The sequence below is a fragment of the Corythoichthys intestinalis genome, chromosome 6, assembly GCF_030265065.1.
Source record: "Corythoichthys intestinalis isolate RoL2023-P3 chromosome 6, ASM3026506v1, whole genome shotgun sequence".
Classification (NCBI taxonomy): Eukaryota; Metazoa; Chordata; class Actinopteri; order Syngnathiformes; family Syngnathidae; genus Corythoichthys; species Corythoichthys intestinalis.
Window position 1 is genome coordinate 15,562,678 of NC_080400.1, and position 22,958 is coordinate 15,585,635.

General features: G+C 41.4%; 1 protein-coding gene across 1 annotated transcript in view; it reads left to right on the top strand.

The window, feature by feature from the left end:
- The first annotated feature begins 747 nt into the window (after positions 1–747).
- Positions 748–22,958, top strand: part of LOC130916998 (transcriptional adapter 2-alpha-like) — a 30,810-nt gene continuing 8,599 nt past the window's right edge. Inside the window, exons 1-12 of the mRNA XM_057838027.1 lie at positions 748–891; positions 1,673–1,779; positions 1,859–1,918; positions 2,003–2,094; positions 2,162–2,319; positions 9,506–9,594; positions 12,717–12,789; positions 12,870–12,933; positions 14,758–14,801; positions 15,385–15,495; positions 22,673–22,744; positions 22,815–22,947. Coding sequence (XP_057694010.1) covers positions 867–891; positions 1,673–1,779; positions 1,859–1,918; positions 2,003–2,094; positions 2,162–2,319; positions 9,506–9,594; positions 12,717–12,789; positions 12,870–12,933; positions 14,758–14,801; positions 15,385–15,495; positions 22,673–22,744; positions 22,815–22,947 — 1,028 coding nt within the window. The 5' untranslated portion in view covers positions 748–866. The remainder of the gene's footprint in view (positions 892–1,672; positions 1,780–1,858; positions 1,919–2,002; positions 2,095–2,161; positions 2,320–9,505; positions 9,595–12,716; positions 12,790–12,869; positions 12,934–14,757; positions 14,802–15,384; positions 15,496–22,672; positions 22,745–22,814; positions 22,948–22,958) is intronic.

Below are 22,958 nucleotides of genomic sequence, written 5' to 3' on the forward strand. Positions count from 1 at the left end.
TGGAACTCAAAATGTTGACTGGACAGTTATGGACTATGCACATTAAATCATTAGTAACATCAAATATTACACAATACACCTAAGTATATCAGTAGCCATGTCCTTAAGTCTTTCTGATAGTTTTCCCCTGACCTTTTTACTGCAATAATATAATGAAAACCTGAAATTATGGCTTTATAGTTTTGGTGGCCCCATCTGGCCACCCCTATGAAAAATTTCTGGAGGCGCCACTGATTGTATACTAAACATCACTGTCATATTTTCATGATTTGAAAATCATTTGTAATTAAAAAAATATATGTATATATTTATAAAAGATTTAAAAAATAATTCAAACATTATTATTATTTTATTAATTGTTTATTAAATACAAAATTGACTAATATTTAATATAACAATGAAATAATAATAACTTAGACCTGATGTCCACATGTATGGACATCACATTTTGGGTCATGTAGGCGACACTTGTATACCAAATGTTAACATTGTGGCTTTATAAAGTTAAACTAGAGATTGTAACCCGTTTAGTATTGTTAGATAGGCTATCAATACGACTTTAATTTTAATTTAGTGTGACATCATTGCATGTATCTAAAGGTCGGGGAGAAAAAATATATTTCAATAACTCGACATAATTTTTAAGTGTACCGAAACGAAGTTTGGCATGGATGATTAAAAAGTGCAACACTACCACCTAGTGGTCAAACAAAACACTTGTGATTAGTGCTCGACTAATATGGCCTGGCGTGTTGAACCCAGCAACAGGGCAGCGTGCCGAATTGAGAAAAATCGATCACGCCGCAAAATATCTTGAACCCCTTTCTGCGTGGTTTTCCTCAAAATACCATCCTAAATATACTTACATGGACCACCTTTCGTCTTTCGGGAGTAAGTTTGAATTTTATACGAGTCCTGTTGGAGCGTTTTGGCTATTTTTACGAAGCAAAACAACCGAGTTAGCTTTGTAATGCTAACATTAGCATTCTTTGAATGTTTTACTGGTCGTCGTTTCGTCTTCGGAGTGATGTTCAAGTCGAAATTTTGTCTTTGTTTTATGGACAATTCAGTGTTTCCAAATGCAAAACTGCCAGCTAGCGAGCCGCAACTCAGTTGAAGAGCTTGAGCAATCTAATTATCTGAATATATAGTTTGTAAATATGTCGAAATAATACAAGTACATTTGTTTGAAAATGTCTTTACTAATTTTGTATTACATGAACAGCACGTTCATGAGCAGTTTTAGAGAAGTCAGATAGAAAATATGTTTTTAGAATTACCAATGTCGGCGAAAACGGCTAAATAATGTAATATTCTTGAAATTTTTAATGTAATATTCAGAATTTTTTGTTGTGAACCAATCATTTAACGATTTTCTTGATGTATAAATAAATTTTTAATGTATTTTTCTATTAATATTTTCCTTATCACATTACTTGTTTAGTTAAATGAATAATTAACCAAAACAAATGCAACTAGTACTAGAATAGTTTCCAACCCATGTTTGACAAAATAATTCATACTGATAAAACGTCGTGATTTTAAAGGAATATTAACTGTTTATTTTGGAATGTAAACTCATTTAGAGAAAATACCTAGATGATTGCAGCCATTTTTCCCAAGGAAATTCGGAAACCCTTGACCTCATGTTAACGTGCGCATTACCCCCCAGACGACCCGTTTGATAAGCCGCCGTGCAGAGGCTGCTCGACGTACCTCGCCGAGCCTTACATCAAGTGTGCAGAATGCGGACCTTCACCTTTCCTTCTGTGCCTCCAGGTAGCAAACCAGCCGTCTGCACACAGCTGAATAAGCTACTTAAAAAACCTTCAAATGTTTCCCTGTTGTATTTTTCCAGTGTTTCACCAGAGGCTTCGAATACAAGAAACATCAGAGTGATCACAAGTATGAAATCATGGTAAGCAGGGGTGTGTATGAGAATGTTTTACTGTTTTATGTGAGTAAAAAAAGTTAAATTGTGAGTCGTGTCCTAATTGTGCAGACGTCAGACTTTCCCGTCCTTGAGACCGGCTGGTCGGCGCAGGAGGAAATGGCTCTGCTGGAGGCTGTAATGGACTGCGGCTTCGGGAACTGGTCGGTTGAGTGTCTTTCGTGATTGTCAATGCCTTCCTTTTGCCTATTTTTTGTTTGTCCTCTCCAGGCAGGACGTGGCCTACCAGATGCGTAGCAAAAGCAAGGAGGAGTGTGAGAGTCACTACATGAAGAATTTCATCAACAATCCTCTCTTCTCCTCCACGCTGCTCAGCCTGCGAAAAACCAAAGACGCTCGTTTTGCTGACGGCGCCATTCCTTTCAAACGTTGGTGATATCACAGAGGGGAAAAAAACAATCTTTTGGGCTATGTCTCATTTTGCAAGCTTTTTTTTTTTTTTTAATTATATCGTTTGTAGGGGGAGGAAATGTGTTATCCGTTGCACAGTATATCTTCTTAAGTCTTGTATTGTTTTTGAAGTGAAATTTTGAATGAAATTGCCGTAAGTGCTAATTAAAAAAAAAAAATAACATAAACCTTAAATATTATTATGTTATTATGTTTTGTTATTAATTGTTGTTTTAGTATTATTGTTAAAGATAAAAATATCAACAAAACAATCAAATGAAATTAAAAAACTGAAATCCATGATATTTATGGCTACTAATAAAGCTTTAAAAAAATATTTAACGGTGCACAGTGTAGGCTTGATGGCCGAAAAATGGTACTGCAACTACTAGCACAAAATACCCTCCCCCTTTGGATTGATAAAATACCGCTTCACATTGGAGAACCTGCAGGAAAAGAACTTTAAGTGGCAAGGGACGAGTCCTCTGCCGAAGGTTAATCTTATTTTTAATTTTCACACAAGATGTTTTCGGTGTATTTATGCCAATATTTAGTAATGACGATTGAGAGAGCCGTAATACGAGGTCCATATGGCTACTTTTCTCAATGTATAAGCACACTGCAAAAAAAAAAAAAAAAAAAAAAATATATATATATATATATATATATATATATATATATAGTGGGGTAAATAAGTATTTAGTCAACCAGTAATTATGCAAGTTCTCCCATCCATCCATCCATCCATTATCTTCCGCTTAGTCCGGGGTCGGGTCGCGGGGGCAGCAGCTTTAGCAGGGAAGCCCAGACTTCCCTCTCCCCAGCCACTTCAGCCAGCTCCTCCGGCGGGATTCCAAGGCGTTCCCAGGCCAGCCGAGCGACATAGTCTCTCCAGCGTGTCCTGGGTCGACCCCGGGGCCTCCTACCGGTGGGACATGCCCGGAACACCTCTCCAGGGAGGCGTCCAGGAGGCATCCGAACCAAATGCCCGAGCCACCTCAACTGGCTTCTCTCAACGCGGAGGAGTAGCGGCTCGACACCAAGAGCCCTCCCGGATGACCGAGCTTCTCACCCTATCTCTAAGGGAGAGCCCGGACACCCTGCGGAGGAAACTCATTTCTGCCGCTTGTATCCGGGATCTTGTTCTTTCGGTCACGACCCACAGCTCGTGACCATAGGTGAGGGTAGGAACGTAGATCGACCGGTAAATCGAGAGCTTCGCCTTTTGGCTCAGCTCCTTCTTCACCACAACGGACCGGTGCAGAGTCCGCATCACTGCAGACGCTGCACCGATCCGCCTGTCAATCTCCCGCTCCCTCCTACTCTCACTCGTGAACAAGACCCCAAGATACTTGAACTCCTCCACTTGGGGCAGGATCTCATCCCCGACCCGGAGAGGGCACTCCACCCTTTTCCGGCTGAGGACCATGGTCTCGGATTTGGAGGTGCTGATCTTCATCCCAACCGCTTCACACTCGGCCGCGAACCGCCCCAGTGAGAGTTGGAGGTCACGGCTTGATGAAGCCAACAGCACCACATCATCTGCAAAAAGCAGAGATGCAATGCTGAGGCCACCAAACCGGACACCCTCAACGCTTCGGCTGCGCCTAGAAATTCTGTCCATAAAAATTATGAACAGAATCGGTGACAAAGGGCAGCCTTGGCGGAGTCCAATCCTCACTGGGAACGAATTCGACTTACTGCCGGCAATGCAGACCAGACTCTGACACCGGTCGTACAGGGACCGAACAGCCCTTACCAGGGGGCTCGGTACCCCGTACTCCCGGAGCACCCTCCAAAGGACTCCCCTAGGCACACGGTCGAACGCCTTCTCCAAATCCACAAAACACATGTGGACTGGTTGGGCGAACTCCCATGCACCCTCGAGGACCCTGCCGAGGGTGTAGAGCTGGTCCACTGTTCCACGGCCGGGACGAAAACCACACTGCTCCTCCTGAATCCGAGATTCGACTTCCCGACGGACCCTCCTCTCCAGCACCCCTGAATAGACTTTACCGGGGAGGCTGAGGAGTGTGATCCCTCTATAATTGGAACACACCCTCCGGTCCCCCTTTTTAAAAAGGGGGACCACCACCCCGGTCTGCCAATCCAGAGGCACTGTCCCCGATGTCCACGCAATGTTGTAGAGGCGTGTCAGCCATGACAGCCCCACAACATCCAGAGCCTTTAGGAACTCCGGGCGGATCTCATCTACCCCTGGGGCCTTGCCACCGAGGAGCTTACCAACCGCCTCAGTGACTTCAACCCCAGAGATCGAAGAGCCCACCACAGAGTCCCCAGACTCTGCTCCCTCAAAGGAAGGCGTGTCGGTGGAATTGAGGAGGGCTTCGAAGTATTCTCCCCACCTACTCACGACGTCCAGAGTCGAGGTCAGCAGTACACCATCTTCACTATACACAGTGTTAATGGTGCACTGCTTTCCCCTCCTCAGACGCCGGATGGTGGACCAGAATTTCCTCGAAGCTGTCCGGAAGTCGTTTTCCATGGCCTCGCCGAACTCCTCCCATGTCCGAGTTTTTGCCTCGGCGACCGCCGAAGCCGCAGTCCGCTTGGCCAGCCGGTACCTGTCAGCTGCCTCCGGAGTCCCACAGGCCAAAAAGGCCTGATAGGCCTCCTTCTTCAGCTTGACGGCATCCCTTACCGCTGGTGTCCACCAGCGGGTTCGGGGATTGCCGCCACGACAGGCACCAACCACCTTACGGCCACAGCTCCGATCGGCCGCCTCAACAATGGAGGTGCGGAACATGGCCCACTCGGACTCAATGTCCCTCACCTCCCCCGGGACAAGGGAGAAGTTCTGCCGGAGGTGGGTGTTGAAACTCTTTCTGACAAGGGATTCTGCCAGACGTTCCCAGCAGACCCTCACAATACGTTTGGGCCTGCCAGGTCTGGCCAGCAACTTCCCCCACCATCGGAGCCAACACACCACCAGGTGGTGATCAGTTGACAGCTCCGCCCCTCTCTTCACCCGAGTGTCCAAAACATGTGGCCGCAAGTCCGATGACACGATTACAAAGTCGATCATTGAACTGCGGCCTAGGGTGTCCTGGTGCCAAGTGCACATGTGGACACCCCTATGTTTGAACATGGTGTTCGTTATGGACAAACCGTGACGAGCACAGAAGTCCAATAACAGAACACTCGGGTTCTGATCGGGGGGGCCGTTCCTCCGAATCACGCCCCTCCAGGTCTCGCTGTCATTGCCCACGTGAGCGTTGAAGTCCCCCAGTAGAACGAGGGAGTCCCCAGAGGGGGCGCTCTCCAGCACACCCTCCAAGGACTCCAAAAAGGGTGGGTATTCTGAGCTGCTGTTCGGTGCATAAGCGCAAACAACAGTCAGAACCCGTCCCCCCACCCGAAGGTGGAGGGAGGCTACCCTCTCGTCCACGGGGGTAAACCCCAACATACAGGCACCAAGCCGGGGGGCAATAAGTATGCCCACACCTGCTCGGCGCCTCTCACCATGGGCAACTCCAGAGTGGAAGAGAGTCCAACCCCTCTCGAGAGGATTGGTACCAGAACCCAAGCTGTGTGTGGAGGAGAGTCCGACTATATCTAGTCGGAACTTCTCTGCCTCACCCACCAGCTCAGGCTCCTTCCCTGCCAGAGAGGTGACATTCCATGTCCCAAGAGTTAGCTTCTGCAGCTGGGGGTTGGACCGCCAAGGCCCCCGCCTTTGGCTGCCGCCCAACTCTCTACGCACCCGACCCCTTTGGCCCCTCCCACAGGTGGTGAGCCCATGGGAAGGGGAACCCATGTTGCCTTTTCGGGCTGTGCCCGGCCGGGCCCCATGGGGACAGGCCCGGCCACCAGACGCTTGCCTTCGAGCCCCACCTCCAGGCCTGGCTCCAGAGGGGGGCCCCGGTAACCCGCGTCCGGGCAAGGGAAACTGGAGTTCATTTCTTTTTCTCATCATAAGGGGTCAGTTTGAGCCATGCTTAGTCTGGCCCCTCACCTAGGACCTGTTTGCCATGGGTGACCCTGCCAGGGGCTTAAAGCCCCAGACAACATAGCTCCTAGGATCATTGGGACACGCAAACCCCTCCACCACGATAAGGTGATGACTCACGGAGCAAGTTCTCCCACTTAAAAATATTAGAGAGGCCTGTAATTGTCAACATGGGTAAACCTCAACTATGAGAGACAGAATGTGGGAAAAAAAACAAAATCACATTGTTTGATTTTTAAAGAATTTATTTGCAAATCATGGTGGAAAATAAGTATTTGGTCAATACCAAAAGTTCATCTCAATACTTTGTTATGTACCCTTTGTTGGCAATAACGGAGGCCAAACATTTTCTGTAACTCTTCACAAGGTTTTCACACACTGTTGCCGGTATTTTGGCCCATTCCTCCATGCAGATCTCCTCTGGAGCAGTGATGTTTTGGGGCTGTCGTTGGGCAACACGGACTTTCAACTCCCTCCACAGATTTTCTATGGGGTTGAGATCTGGCCACTCCTTTGTTGCCCTGGCTGTGTGTTTGGGAACATTGTCATGCTAAAAGACCCAGCCATGTCTCATCTTACATACCCTTGCTGATGGAAGGAGATTTTCACCCAAAATCTCTCGATACATGACCCCATTCATTCTTTCCTTTACACAGATCAGTCGTCCTGGTCCCTTTGCAGAAAAACTGCCCCAAAGCATGATGTTTCTATCCCCATGCTTCACAGTGGGTATGGTGTTCTTCGGATGAAATTCAGTATTCTTTCTCCTCCAAACACGAGAACCTGTGTTTCTACCAAAAAGTTCTATTTTGGTTTCATCTGACCATAACACATTCTCCCAGTCCTCTTCTGGATCATCCAAATGCTCTCTAGCGAACCGCAGACGGGCCTGGACGTGTACTTTCTTCAGCAGGGGGACACATCTGGCAGTGCAGGATTTTAGTCCCTGGCGGTGCATTGTGTTACTGATAGTAGCTTTTGTTACTGTAGTCCCAGCTCTCTGTAGGTCATTCACGAGGTCCCCCCGTGTGGTTCTGGGATTTTTGCTCACCGTTCTTGTTATCATTTTGACGCCACGGGGTGAGATCTTGCATGGAGCCCCAGATCGAGGGAGATTATCAGTGGTCTTGTATGTCTTCCATTTTCTAATAATTGCTCCCACAATTGATTTCTTTACAGCAAGCGTTTTACCTATTGCAGAGTCAGTCTTCCCAGCCTGGTGCAGGTCTACAATTTTGTCTCTGGTGTCCTTCGACAGCTCTTTGGTCTTGGCCATAGTGGAGTTTGGAGTGTGACTGACTGAGGTTGTGGACAGGTATCTTTTATACCGATAATGAGTTAAAACAAGTGCCATTAATACAGGTAACGAGTGGAGCCTCGTTAGACCTCGTGAGAAGAAGTTAGACCTCTTTGACAGCGAGAAATCTTGCTTGTTTGTAGGCAGTGTTGTTAATTTTACTTTAAAAAAGTAATTAATTACAGTTACAAATTACTTCTCCCAAAAAGTAATCGCGTTAGTAACTCAGTTACCTGAATTTAAGAGTAATTAGTTACTTCGCAAAGTAACTAGTGATAATTTTCATGTTTTTTTGTTTTTCACACAATGTGAAGTTTAAAGGGTTTTTGGGACAATTGGCCCTAGCCCAATTCTTTAGCCTCCACTTAACTAGACACAAGGGTATTGCGATAATTAGATAGTAACCTTTGCTATGTGTGGAAGTCATTTAAAGTTGTGAATCAACCGTTAAAGTTGTTAAAATTTCTCCCACTTTTGCATTTTTCCCCGTCTACTTTCAACATGTCTAAGTTTTTAAACTGTTTCATCATTTAAAGATAGATTTAAGTCAAGATTTTGCCGATTTAGGACCATTTTAGATTTAAAAAAAAAAAAAAAAAGGTTCGCTAGGAAGGATCTCTACAACAGAGCCTTCCTGAGAGGTCTCCTGCTTTAAGATGGCGGCTGTTTACTAACGCATGTAGTCCTTAAAACATGTTGCCAATGCAGCCGTGTCTATCATTTGCATCTAGTTCTATAATAAGTGATATCTACCGTATCATGTGGGCGTAGTTTGTAGGCTACAGTCAGGTATTATTGGAGCCACCTAGCATCGCGTTTGCAACGGCGTCTTCCCGACTCCTGCTCTGCTCTCTCGTCTCCGTGAGTCCATCTCTGACTTTTTTTATTCAACCAACTTAGTAACGCATAGTAACGCACGCCTTTCCCGCCTCAGTAACGGTAACGGCGTTACCAAGATGAGAAAAGTAATTAATTAGATTACTCACTTATGAAAAAAATAACGCCGTTAGTAACGCCGTTATATTGTAACGCCGTTATTAACAACACTGTTTGTAGGTGACCAAATACTTATTTTCCACTCTAATTTGGAAATAAATTCTTTAAAATCAAACAATGTGATTTTTTTTTTTTTTTTTCACGTTCTGTCTCCCGTGGTTGAGGTTTACCCATGTTGACAATTACAGGCCTCTCTAATCTTTTCAAGTAGGAGAACTTACACAATCGGTGGTTGACTAAATACTTATTTGCCCCACTGTAACTTGGTAATGCATTGACAGCATCCACAAAGACAATTTAATTGCTTAATCCATTTTAATTTCGATTACCGACTAAATTTATACACGCGCAAAGACTATCTTTGCCCAGGTCAATGGATCGACACGCTAAATCACGTAGCACCGGTCAATGGATCCTCATGCTAAATAACGTAGCACAACCACGCCAATTGAATGCATATCTTTCTTTTGCTATTATTTTTGTCTTGAATCCTTCGAGATGTGTAACAGTATTCTTTGCTTGAGTGGTAGACATAATTCAGACTGTACATAATTGTAATTTTATAAAAGAAAAAAAAAACTCCAAACTAAGATCGCCCATGTCAAAACTTTTAAATTGTCCAAATGTTTTAAAGCGCATTTAAAGATAGGTTGTGAATATTCTCATTCTTTTTTGCGCTCTGAAAACTGACAACAATAAAGATGTAAATTACGTACGGAACACTTGATTGTTTTCTAATACTTTTAAGTATGTTTCACTTTACAATAGACCGAAAAATTGGCAGTTTTTTATTTTTTGGGCCAGATATTTAAATGTCTTATCATTGATTCAAGTGATTTGTTAAGGGCTAATATTGCGCTAATTTTAATTCTAATAATAATAAAGCTCTTCAATCTTTCAGCGAGCGAAGACCCTCCTCGCCCCACGTTTGACTCGGTGCTGTCCAGGGACATGGCGGGATACATGCCAGCCAGAGCTGACTTCATGGAGGTGCGGAATGTCATTTTCAGATTGATCTAAAGTTATGTGTAAATTAATCTTTGTCTATGTGGATGTGTGTGTTTGTGCTCTATGGACACGTAAATGGCTCCACTTATTTCCCAGAATTTACACATTTTTGTATTATAAGCGTCTGCAAGCGTTCTTACACTGCTGGCCAAAAGTATTGGCAATCCTGCAATTTTGTCAGATAATGCTTAAAATCTCCCAGAAAATGATTGCAATTACAAATGCTTTGGTAGTAATATCTTGATTTATTTTGTTTGCAATGAAAATTTTTTTAAATCAGTATCATTTTACACAAAACTCCAAAAATGGGCCGGACAAAAGTATTGGCACCCTTAGCCTTATACTTGGTAGCACAACCTTTAGACAAAATAACTGTGAACAACCGCTTCCGGTATACATCAATGAGTCTCGTACAATGCTCTGCTGGAATTTTAGACTATTCTTCTTTGGCCAACTGCTCCAGGTCTCTGATTTGAAGGGTGCCTTCTCCAAACAGCCATTTTCAGATCTCTCCACAGATGTTCTATGGCAGCCATGTTCAAAGTCCGGCCCGGGGGCCAAATACGGCGCGGTGTCAAATGTCATCCGGCCCCCAGCATCTGTCATAAAATCCATAACGTCTGGCCCACACACAGACTTAATAAATATACTTAATAAATTGGTCAGCAGCACTACTACCAGCATATGAAGTAGCTTACACACTAAATGCTGCACCTCCACAATTTTCTAAAATGGCGACAATCAACAGCAACAACAAAAAGTTGACAGCGACGGCCGACGCTTAAAGGATAGGTGAAAATTTGACTATTTCTTCACTAAAATACTCAACAACTCGGACTGTCTCATTTGTAAAGAGACAGTTGCTGTTTTTAAAGAGTTAAATGTGAGGCGATATTACCACACAAGACAAGCTGACATGTACGACAAGATTAAAGGGAAGATACGCAGCGAGAAATTGAAGCAACTTGAAGCTAGTTTAATTTCACAGCAGCAGTATTTCGCAAGATTCCGAGAGTCAAAAGAGAACGCCACAAAGGATAGTTGCGAGATTGTTAAAATTATTAATTAAAAAAATAAAGCAAATGTGACACACAGAATGGCTTGCTAAAATTTACTTAAATATATTGTTCTACGTCAAGGACGTCAGCCAAGGTCGGCCCCCCCACATTTTTCCCAAACCAAATATAGCCCCCTTTGCAAAAAGTTTGGACACCCCTGTGCTATGGGATTAGAAGTCTCCAGTGTTTCCTCTCAAACGATTTTTTACATCCATCCAACCATTTTGAAGTGCGTTTTGGGTCATTGTCCTGCTGGAAGACCCATGACATCTGAGGGAGACCCAGTTTTTTCACACTGGGCCCTACATTATGCTGCAAAATTGTTGGTAGTCTTCAGACTTTATAATGCCATGCAAACAGTCAAGCAGTCCAGTGCCAGAGTTAGCAAAGCAACCACAAAACATCAGGGAACCTCCGCCATGTTTGACTGTGTGGACCGTGTTCTTTTCTTTGAAGGCCTCGTTTTTTCCCCCCCCTGTAAACTCTATGTTGATACCTTTTCCCAAAAAGCTCTACTTTTGTCTCATCTGACCAGAGAACATTCTTCCAAAACGTTTTTGGCTTTCTCAGGTAGGTTTTGGCAAACTCCAGCCTGGATTTTTTTATGTCTCTGGGTCAGAATTGGTGTCTTCCTGGGTATCCTACCCTTGAGTCCCTTTTCATTCAGACGCCGACGGATAGTACAGGTTGACACTGTTGTACCCTCGGACTGCAGACAGCTTGAACTTGTTTGGATGTTAGTCGAGGTTCTTTATCCACCATCCGCACAACGTTTTGTTGAAATCTATCGTCAATGTTTCTTTTCTGTCCACATCTAGCGAGGTTAGTCACAGTGCCACGGGCTTTACACTTATTGATGACACTGCGCACGGTAGACACAGGAACATTCAGGTCTTTGAAGATGGACTTGTAGCCTTGAGATTGCCCATGCTTCCTCACAATTTTGCTTCTCAAGTCCTCAGACAGTCCTTTGGTCTTCTTTCTTTTTCTATGCTCAATGTGGTACACACAAGGACACAGGACAGAGGTTGAGTCAACTTTAATCCATTTTAACTTTTAACTTTAGCAAGTGTGATTTAGTTATTGCCACCACCTGTTATGTGCCACAGGTAAGTAACAGATTCTGTTATGACACAAATTAGAGAAGCATCACATGATTTTTCAAAGAGTGCCAATACTTTTGTCCAGCCCATAAATGGAGTTTTGTGAAAAATGATAATGATTTTTTTCCCCCCATTCTCTTTTGTGTTTTTTCATTACAAGCAAAATAAATGAAGATATTACTACCAAAGCATTTGTAATGTCAATCATTTTCTGGGAGAAATTAAGCATTATATGACAGAATTGCAGGGGTGTAAATACTTTTGGCCAGCAGTGTAGGTAGGTTTTATATCGAAGCACCCCAGATAAGTATCGAAAATGAATGATCGAAAAAATCAGGTTGCACATGGAATGGCCCGATTTTAACCAAATTTGATCAATAGTGTTTTTCAGAAGTTTCAAGGTTAGAGAGCTTTCAGTTTTGCAGAAAATCGACAAAATCTCTAAACCGATACATTCCGATTACTCCCAAACTGTATGTCGGATTTTAACGAAAATTGGCAGAGTCGTTGTCAGTCACCAGGTAAATTTGCACACCGGAGGACCCCCAAATAGAGCAGCAATTTGACAATCGATAAACAGTTAATAGGACTACTTCTAATACCACCACTACTACGGGCCTTAGAATTATGTGGTCTAATTTGGTCCTGCAATCTAACATTGAGACCCTTTTTAACTTATTCAGGGGAGCAAAATTTAAAAACTTGCTGGAACGCCAATCAGTACTGCTTGTTTATTTTAAATCTGACTTCTTTGTTTTCACCACATGAATGGGAATGCAGTCCAATTTACCGAGTGACTCACACTCAGCTATGAATCATCCTAACATTTACCTATCACCTTGATTTTGTTGTTAAATACTGAATGTCCGCGTCAATTTCGATGACTAAGGGGCAGCACGCTCCTGTTGCGATGATGATAACATTTCTCTCTCTGACCGTACAGGAGTTTGACAACTATGCCGAATGGGATCTGAAAGACATCGACTTTGTGGATGATGACTCAGACGTCCTGCGTGGTTTGTATCGCCTTACGCGAAAAGACCCACTTGAATTACTGTATTAGCTTGTAATATTTTGCGATTTCATTGTCTTTCAGCACTCAAACTGGCTGTGGTGGATATTTACCATTCAAGATTAAAGGAGCGACAACGCAGGAAGAAGTAGGTTTGCTTTTTTTTTGATGATTATTGTTTTTTGTTTTATTTTTTGTAAAGTTTGTCACTAGGTGGCATCCTTGTACACCTGGGGTGTCCTAACTTTTTCTCTGCGGGCCTCTTTTAGAAAATTCTAAGGATGCAAGGGCCACCTGGAAATCCTTCCAGTTTTATTTGTTAAAAAGGACGGGTTTTTAAAGTTTTATGTTTTCGACCTTCATTTCAACGTGTAAAGTTTTGACCCCCGAGCTAATGGAAAGGCACTGCTTCAGTGACTTGCTCTATCTGGCGTTAAAGCTGAGAAGTACATCAATGTAGGTTGAGTTTAAGCTTCTTGTGCTGGCCATATTCAATAATAATTTCATAATTTGCTGGAGGCCAATAAAAACATAGCGTGGTTTGGACACCCCTGTTGAACATGACCCAGCATTAAATAAAAATAATAATAATACTAATAATATATAGTGATCTCTCGCTTCTTCGCGCCCTCAGTCATCACGTTTTTTTTTGTTTTTTTTTTCCAATTAATAAATAAATAAATGCAGTATTTAATAGAGCTGTCCCTATCCGATCACGTAGTGTCTCACTCTTACCGCCTGCTGTTTTTTTACGGTCAGGCAGTGCACTCGAGTTGCTTGTTAAAGTTAACGATGATTGACAGGTGTTAAGGTTTGACCTTACCATGGAAGCCGAAACTTCAAGGCGCCGCATGTGTCAATCATCCTTTAGGTGGTTAAACATTTGCTGTGGGAATTGATTGTGTGTAAGTGAGTGGATTTGAGTGGACTCTCTCAATGAAGCATGTAATAAAGGCAAGCATTGTTCTACGTTATTCTTTTTTAAACATTTAAAAATATAAGTTATATAAGTATAAATAAGTTTAAAAATAATTTGGTGGCATAGTAACGTCTAAAATGTCATAATTATTACATTTGAAGTGCTCAAAAACCAACTATTAAAAAAATATATATAAATGATTAAAAAAAAATAATAATAATTATACTTTGGGGGAAAAAAGTGAAACTATAAGTCTTATATGCATCTTTCTTTCCAATGCTAAATTTGAATAAATGTACTGCTCAAAAAATAAAGGGAACACTAACATAACACGTTGTAGATCTGAATGAATGAAATATTTTTATTAAATACTTTGTTCTTTCCAAACAAAGTCAGACAAAAATTATCCATGCAAATGAAATTTTTTAAAAATGTATTTTTGAACTGTGGCATGATGTGCGCTCGCATGCTGTCCAACACTATCAGAGCCTTGCGTGCTCTAAAGAAGCCATCCGGACGCTCAGTGTAGAACTTTGTAACCCATAAGTTCGTCATTTATTGATCCATCGTTCGTCTAGCGTTGGCCACCTAGCGTTTAGCCCGTGATTAGATTTTTTATGCTTTTGTCATTACAGTACGAGTAACCTCCACATTTCGCCAGTCCCTTACAAGTTTCTCCCAACTTTCTTTGTAGTGCTCGATTATCTGCAGAATGAGTTTATTTTTGGTGCCATTTGGTTCAGCCCTTTTCAATTGTTTTTATAAGTTACCGCCAATGTTGAGACACAAGCCTTGAGCGCCCTCTACCGGTTTAGTGTAAAAGTATCACATAAAGGATGTGTTCTAATGTGTTAATTATTTCACACATAAGTTGCTCCAGAGTCGCGCCCCCTGCCAAACTATGACATAAACTGTAACTTATAGTCCGAAAAAATAGGAATCATTTTTATGGTTTGAATAATTTCCCACCTTTTTGTGCATGTTATATGATAAGAGTGACCTTTGCACAAGGAAAAATGGCTAATCCAAACATTTTTTTCATGTGGTTTCCAGAATTATTCGCGATCACGGACTCATCAACATGCGAAAATTCCAAAGTGAGTTCGCTTCTGACACAAACACACACAAACACAGTTGCTATGGCTACGAGATAACAAGCCACTGTTCACGAACCATCGTGTGTCCATCCGCCTGCTCAACAAGACCGTTTGCCAAATTTCACTGTGATCGGTCGGCGCCGAGAGGTGGAAATTGCGTGCATATTATTTATTCATGTTAGCCTTCCCAGCATCACTCCTTATCTCCAGCAGCTCCCCCAGAGACAAAAGACAAGTCGCACGAGCCTTTAAGCTGCCCTACGGTCGTCATGGAGACTGCCAGAGGTTGTAAGATACGTACGCCCCCTCGGTAGAGCAAATATACCGCACACTAAGATCATGCGTCACTTTAAAATGAGAGCAACAGATGTGAAACTGGACGATTATGTTACAGTGCCATTGATGGCGATAGATGTCCAATCCATTTTGACTGTAAGGAGGTGGCGGCAATCATTCTTTGCCAGCCCTCGCAGTTCAAAATAGACCAAGTGTCTACTCCTATCCCTCGCAGTTCAAAATTGATTGGGCATCTATCACCGTCAATGGCAATTGCAAATTTCCACTCTGCTTTCCTCTCTTCCAGTTCTGGAGCACTGCTACCCGAAAGAGGTTCAAGAACTCTACGAACTCATGAGACGATTTGCCAGAGTCACAGGACCCCTCGAACACGACAAATTTATCGAGAGTCACACGTGTAAGTCTGCCAGCAAACCAATCCCTGTCAAATGGGTCATTCCAGAATTGGAAGACACTTTGGCTTCCATTTTCTAGGGGTGTAACGGTACACAAAAATCTCGGTTAGGTACGTACCACGGTTTTGAGGTCACGGTTCGGTTCATTTTCGGTACAGTAAGAAAACAAAATGCAAAATATAAATCTGTTGGTTGTTTATTACACACCTTTCAACAATAGGAACATTAGCCTATACAAAGCTAGAATTCTGCTCAAAATGTAGCGGGTATTTAAAGATAATCCAACAACAATTTGCCTTTCAGACCCCGCATATTGGTCAGCTTTCTTTCTGAAAGAAAGAAGAAAAAAAGTCCTGTGCTAAAGAGAAAAGCAATCCCAATGACAAAGATTTTAACATGTATTTTACAAATGAAATGCCTCAGTAAATCATTTTTTTTTTTCTTATGGTTTTCAAAAGCCTTATTGGTGGATTTTCACAAGTTAAAGCGCCACACATAAATTAATAAATTTAATTGTGTTAGCAGGATCTGTGTATTATTCTTCTTGTTTAATTACAGGTGTTTTATCTCATTTCAATTTATTTAAATGGGCGATTATTTATTTTATGATGTGTTTATATTTTACAAATGTGATGTAGTATTCATTTATATTGTATATTTGATGTTGTATAACTTTAGTTCCTATGTGAATATTAGTTCCTACTTGTTTTGTTGTGGTAGGAGGGTTTTGTATTGAACACGGGGCTGTGTTGGTTATTATTATAGCAGAGAAGACAGCAGTAAATCAACAAAGACAAGTCAACTGTGCCCCGATCTACCACTCAAGAGATCTGATGAACTCAAAAAGTGTGTTACGATTGCATATTAGTTTGAAAATCGACCGGATCCACCGTATTTTTGCACGAGTGACTTACGGTCTACACGATCCTAGCTACCGGTAGTAGTATCGGTGGATTTCAATATTTGGCATAATTTCAAGTAACGGTACTTACGTTTGTTATTTCTCAGAAGAAGAAGCTATCTTCCTGTTTAGTGAGCTGTTACTTCTGACCAACATGAGTCCCTTACAATGTTTTTTGGCAGCCCTTTTAATTTTCACCTTAGTCTTACGAACGAAAATACATTACTTGAGTTGTCCGATGTTGTCGGGTAGCTGATAATATTGGCCAATAAAAGTATTTTGAATGAATCTGACCTTTTAGCCAGATCGCTGGAATCACGCCAGCCAGATCGCCGGACCCACGCTGGCGCAGATCCAATGACCCGGGCTGGCGAGACTCCGACAACCCAGCCAAAAGGCCAGACCCCGCGCATTCACCTTAGTCTTAACCCCTTGTACTGACTCCATTTTGAAAGCTGGAAAAAGACTTGGAAGCACAAGTTGACAATTTATTCAGGTCGACAGCGATCAAACGGCTAGGCGAAACAGAAACAGACTCCGTCAACAAAAGGTTCCCTAGAAAAATTATAACGATGAGTCTTTTTGAAGGCTGTCACGGGGCGGGCTGTGGGCAGAAGAAGGGTGTGCTTGGGCATTGTTTAGGATTATTGTCTGTTTGTGGATTGGACAGGAGGATTCGGGAGTTACTGTTGTCAGGGCAACGAGGGTTGTGGATTTTGCCACCTGAGCGTCAAGGGGGCTCTTGGAGTCTTATCAATCGTGTTATCAGTTGGATATCGGGCGTTCTCCAGGTTGGGTCAGGGCGTCCCACCATTTGTTCTGGACTGTCCGGGAGAACTGATAGCGAGAGTTGGTGGTGCAGACGTGGGCTTGTAGATGTTTTGTTTTGTCAGCATCAATCTTGCTCTGTCGCATGACGCACGCATTAGGCTTCCGTGCTAAGAAGGTGTCATGTATCTCTTATCCCCTACGTCAAATATATTCTGTTTGTTTTCCTTAAACTATGATATCAGTGCTATTTATCTTATATTGGGTGTGTTAGAGTAATACAAACAGTCAAACAGTAAATACGAGAAAAATTATATTCCCTTCATTGATTATATTAAGTGTATTAGAATAATGCAATCAGTAAGACGGTGCCTACGAGAAAAGGTATCTCCTTCAATGTCAGATAATTTAGACAATGGTTGTGGGCCAGAATGCAAGTTACCCTTAAAGTGAGTTTAAAAGCTTTCGGCCTTTGTACAAGGGTTGGTCTCAGTTTATCACAGCAGTTATGCTTATTGACCATTAGTTGTCTCCAAACTAAGACTAGGTTCATGCTTCAGGTCTTAATGCACAATTCAGACTTTTTTTGTCATGTTTTTTTTTGGCGTGCCCATTCAGACTGCCTTTGTCAATTGAGCCCATTCAAGTATTACGCATGCGCATTAAATCGCAAATCGACACACGCTACGCAAACTGTTCAAAACAAGCAACTGCGCACTGTGCGTGCATGACGCACACACGTAAGCTTTATGTGTATGCGTCAGTTTGCCCCGACTCGCCCATGTAGGCAAGACTGAAATATTGCTGATTTGGTGCACAGTAAGAAACCAAGCATTATCAGGTATATCCTTTTCTTCATTGGATTTTTTTAATACTGCGGTCAAGACTGCCTCCTGCGTAGTAAAAGCCGAGTTCATGCTAGGCGCTAACGCTAATGAACATCTACATTGCTGCCATATTGCGAGCTGCTCTCGCTCTTTGCTGACGCAATTGCTGCATGAATTCCGATTTGGGAGACTTGACAGTTCAGACTGCCGCCACATTCTGAAAAAAGTGGCCCAGATCAGATTTAAACCACATATAGTACAAAGGTGACCCAGATTGGATTTGAAATGGTTCACTTCTATGCGACTTGTCCCATTTAGACCGTCAAGTTAATATCAGGTAAAAAAAACAAAAAAATTGGATTCGTGCATTAAGACCTGCGGTCTGAACTTTGCCTAAGATGCTTGGGATTTGTTATGTGAGCAGACCATTTGCCTTCATGGTGCAAACATTAAATTAATAATAAATTAATGAATTATAAAATCATTACATATTAATACTGTGTTACCAGAAAGAAATATTCGCTAAGAAAACTACAAAAGTAATAGAATACAAAAAAACTGTGCAAAAGCCCAATTTTCATTGCATTGGTATGCCAAATGATTGCCTGCCTGGATTTGTAATGCTTTCGTTGCCCGCTGTAGCTCTTTGGGATAACTACTGTAAACGTGGTTTAATTGTGAATGATACCTTTTATTTAATTGTGGACATTTTGGCTCATTTCAATTTATATTATTCATATGTGACATTTATTGTCTCTAACTTCAGTTGAAGTTGTTATCTTATTTTTGACAGATTGTTTATTTTATTTGTAAAACCTTGTTACATTTATCATTATTAAAGCATCAAGTGGGGCATTACAATACAATTAGCAATAACTTATTAAGTGCACAACCGCATATATCGGTATCAGTCTGATATAGCTATCGGATTTTTGGAGTTGGACAATATCATCGGTTAAAAAGTCATTATCGGACAACTCTACCCAGTAGTACATGTCATATTTTAGAAAGTTGAACGGGAATCCGCTTCGATATTATAGGTGAGATATATTGGTTTTAGAATTTGAATTTTTTTTTCTCAGTTATCTAATTCCGAAGGGTTCCGTGAATGCATGTGTTAAACTCGTGGGCTTCGGGACCTTTAGCAAAGCTAAGAGCCACTGTTTTAGTCATTTCAAAATGTGTTCATCCATAGACTTTACTATCAGTTGATGGGACACGGGGTTTGGGGACGATCCGTGGGCGGCCTATTTTCAAAAACTTAAAATTCAAATATTTTCCAAACCAAAGTCACTAGCGACCTAAAACCGAAACAGACACCTCCCTTAGGCATATATGAGTCTCAATGAGCAGTGACATAAAAAAAAAAAAAAAAAACTCAGTCGTTCCCAAATAAAATCCCGATTATTATTTTTTTTTTTATACAAGTATAACGAAACCTAAAATTGCTGTAAAATTTTACGCTAGATGGACGAAAATCAGCAAATGTAGAGATAATCACCTATATTTTCAGGATCAATAACAATATTTAACATATCAAATACTTTTTGCTCAAAATAGCAACTTAAATTTTTTTTTTAATTTAGTAATTAAGTTTTTAACAGCTAATAAATCACTCAATTTTCACACCAGAAACTCAATATTTGAGGAAAGCATGCAGAATCATCTTAATTTTACTCAAAAAAAGCAAAATTTGCATTTTTCTATGTACAGTCACAACTTGTTTAGGTTGAATTCCGCTATTGTGTAGAAAATCCAACATGGCGGCCGTCACAAAACAAAGAGCTTTTTAGGTAGAGAATTCTTGCAAATAAATGGTTAAATCGCGGAATTTCTATAGATATGAAAGTAAAACTGTCTAGATTCTTGGTTAAAAGCAAAAAAAATAAAAAAAAGGCAGTTATTCTTCATTTTATGTAAAGTTTTCAGGCCAAAGTTACGGTACTGTTTAATCCAACATGGCGGCCATCACGAAACAAAAGAGTTTTTTGAGTTGAAATTTCTTGCAAATAAATGCTGAAATTGTGGAATATCTAGAGATATGAATGTAAAACAGTGTAGATTTTTGGTTATAAGCAAAAAACGGGCAGTTATCATTCGTTTTACATAAATATTTAAAGTCAAAGTTACGGTATTGTGTAATCCAACATGGCGGCCGTCATAAAACAAAGAGAAAATGACAATGGTAGTTTATCATGTGATTAACTGCTTCTTTCTTCAATCATTATACAAAGTCATCCATATTGTGGGACACGCTTGCACGAGTAATAGTTCATAATTTAATTTTTTGTAGGGCTGTCAAAGAATTAACATTTTTAATCGAGATAATCACAGTTTAAAAATTAATTAATCACAATTAATTGCGATTCAAATCCTCTATAAAATATGCCATATTTTTCTGTAAAGTATTGTTGGAATGGAAAGATAAGACACAAGACGGATATATACATTCAACATGCGGTACATAAGGACTGTATTTGTTTATTATAACAATAAATCAACAAGATGGCATTAACATTAACATTCTGTTAAAGCAATCTATGGTTAGAAAGACTTGTAGTTCTTAAAGATAAATGTTAGTACAAGTTGTAGAAATTTTATATTAAAACCCCTCTTAATGTTTTCGTTTTAATAAAATTTGTAAAATTTTCAATCAAAAAATAAACTAGTAGCTCGCCATTGTTGATGTCAGTAATTACACAATGCTCATGGTGCTGAAACCCATAAAATCAGTCGCACCCAAGCACCAGCAGAGGGCGACAAAAAAACAAAAAACACGTAACAAGTGGACGTGACACTGCTGTCATTTTAATCTGTTTGAGCGGGGCATGTGCGTTAATTGCGTCAAATATTTTAACGTGATTAATTAAAATTAATTACCACCTGTTAACGTGATAATTTTAACAGCCTTAATTATTAAAATTAGTGCTGTCAAGCGATTAAAATATTTGATCACAATTAATCGCACAAATGTCATAGTTAACTCGCGATTAATCGCACATTGATCACAACTTTTTATCTATTATAAATGTTCCTTGAATTATTTTAATACTCTTATCAACATGGAAAAGTGGATAGGCTTGCTTTGTGCATTTTTTTTATTGAAAACAATATGTAGTGTTATATTTCGCAGTACCATTCTCACTTTGAGCAGTCATTCACATCACATTTCAAGCAATATCTCACACAAGTTCAGACACGTACCTGCAATAATATAAAGAAGCTCTTCAGTGTTGTTAGTCACATAGAGTTCACTCACTCACTCACTCACTCACTCACTCACTCACTCACTCACTCACTCACTCACTCACTCACTCACTCACTCACTCACTCACTCACTCACTCACTCATGTCTCTCTCTCTCTCACATTAACATTACTCTTCTGAAACATATCTACTTTGATTATTAAATTAACAGATAGGCAGGAACATGACATGGAAAAACTATGACTTACCTGCACTGCTCCAACGCAGCTTTGAGCTTCCTCATTTTCTCCAGCTCGGTAGCTGTTGGCATGGCGACATTGGTTGGGTGTAGGGCCAGCGCATCTCTCAGATGTCCCGTATTCCGCTGGACATGCTTGATCTTTTCAAGGGTACTATTCCATCTAGTTGACACTTCCTGTGTGAGCGACTCTTTCTTCTGATGGTGTGCGATCTGTTGCTGCTCTAGCTCCACGGCATTTGCTGGGCTGTGTTTGAAATGTCCAACTTTTCGGCATTTTGCCAATGCGCTGTCAAACGGGCTGTTGTGTAAAGAAACCGTGACTGCTCGGTGCACACTGTGTGCGATGCACGGCAAGTGTTCAAAAGTTGCCTGCACTACCAGTGGTCAGTGAGACCACTTTGTGTTCAATGTTCCAGTCTTTGGCTACTTGCATTAAATGCGCTGCAACAACGTCGCTGAAGTGCCTTCATAACAGTCAAAGCATGCGACTGAAGTTCCCACAGTGGGTTGAAATAATGTGCTGTGACCCACCCTGAGGAGGTTATCATTACTGAGGGACGTCCAGTAATCGCCAGTGAGCGCGACTGTGTTTGTCTGCTCCAACGCTTGCTGTACCTTGGACTTCTCCGTGAACTTTCCGTTCAGAATTGTTTTCGTTTCCATTTTGTTTAACTCAAACAGCCTACTCTTTCACAGTGAGTGAGCAGGCAAGATCAAGCACATGTGCAGGGCGTGCCTATTGTTTTGTTTCCGGGTTACAACTTTTTTTCTCATGTTCCAACCAGTGGCCACAGTTGATAAAAACTACCAAGTCCACTTGGTCACAATGAACGTTAATCGCGCGATAAAAAAAAATGACCCCGTTAAAATTGATTTCCGTTAACGTGTTAATAACGCGCTATTTTTGACAGCAATAATTAAAATATTTATCAAACCAAATGTAACAAACAATGAGATTCTATTTGGTCATTAGAAGGTTTTCGATTTGAGAAAAATTCTGTTTTGTCTGATTTAAGTGGTATTTTAAAAAAAGTTTTCATCCAGCATTTTTTTATATTAGTTTTTTTAGATTTAGTCCCAGGACAAGTCAACTCACTCAGAAACTTCATGTTTTTGTATTTTGCATTTGCATTATTTAAAATTCGAACTGTAAAATGTTCTCCAATTCCGGAATGACTTAAATGATTACCAACATCACGATCCATTGAATTTAATCCTAGTTTATATGTCCGTAGTGGAGTTTGAGCTCCGGCGGGAGATCCGAAGGCTGCAGGAGTATCGCACGGCGGGCATCAAGTCTTTCTACAGTGAGTCACCACCGAATTGTCGAGTTGCCGCCCAGCGTTCAGCGCCGCCATTTTGTTTTGCCTCGGTCAGGTGCCAAAGTGTACGACCGCACAAAACGTCTGCGCGAGGACGAGCGGCGTAAGAGGACCGTGTTGTGCGACGTGCTGCAGTACATCCATGACGGGCGAGCGTGCCAGCAGTGGCTCAGCAAGCAGGCCGCCATGTAAGATTGGA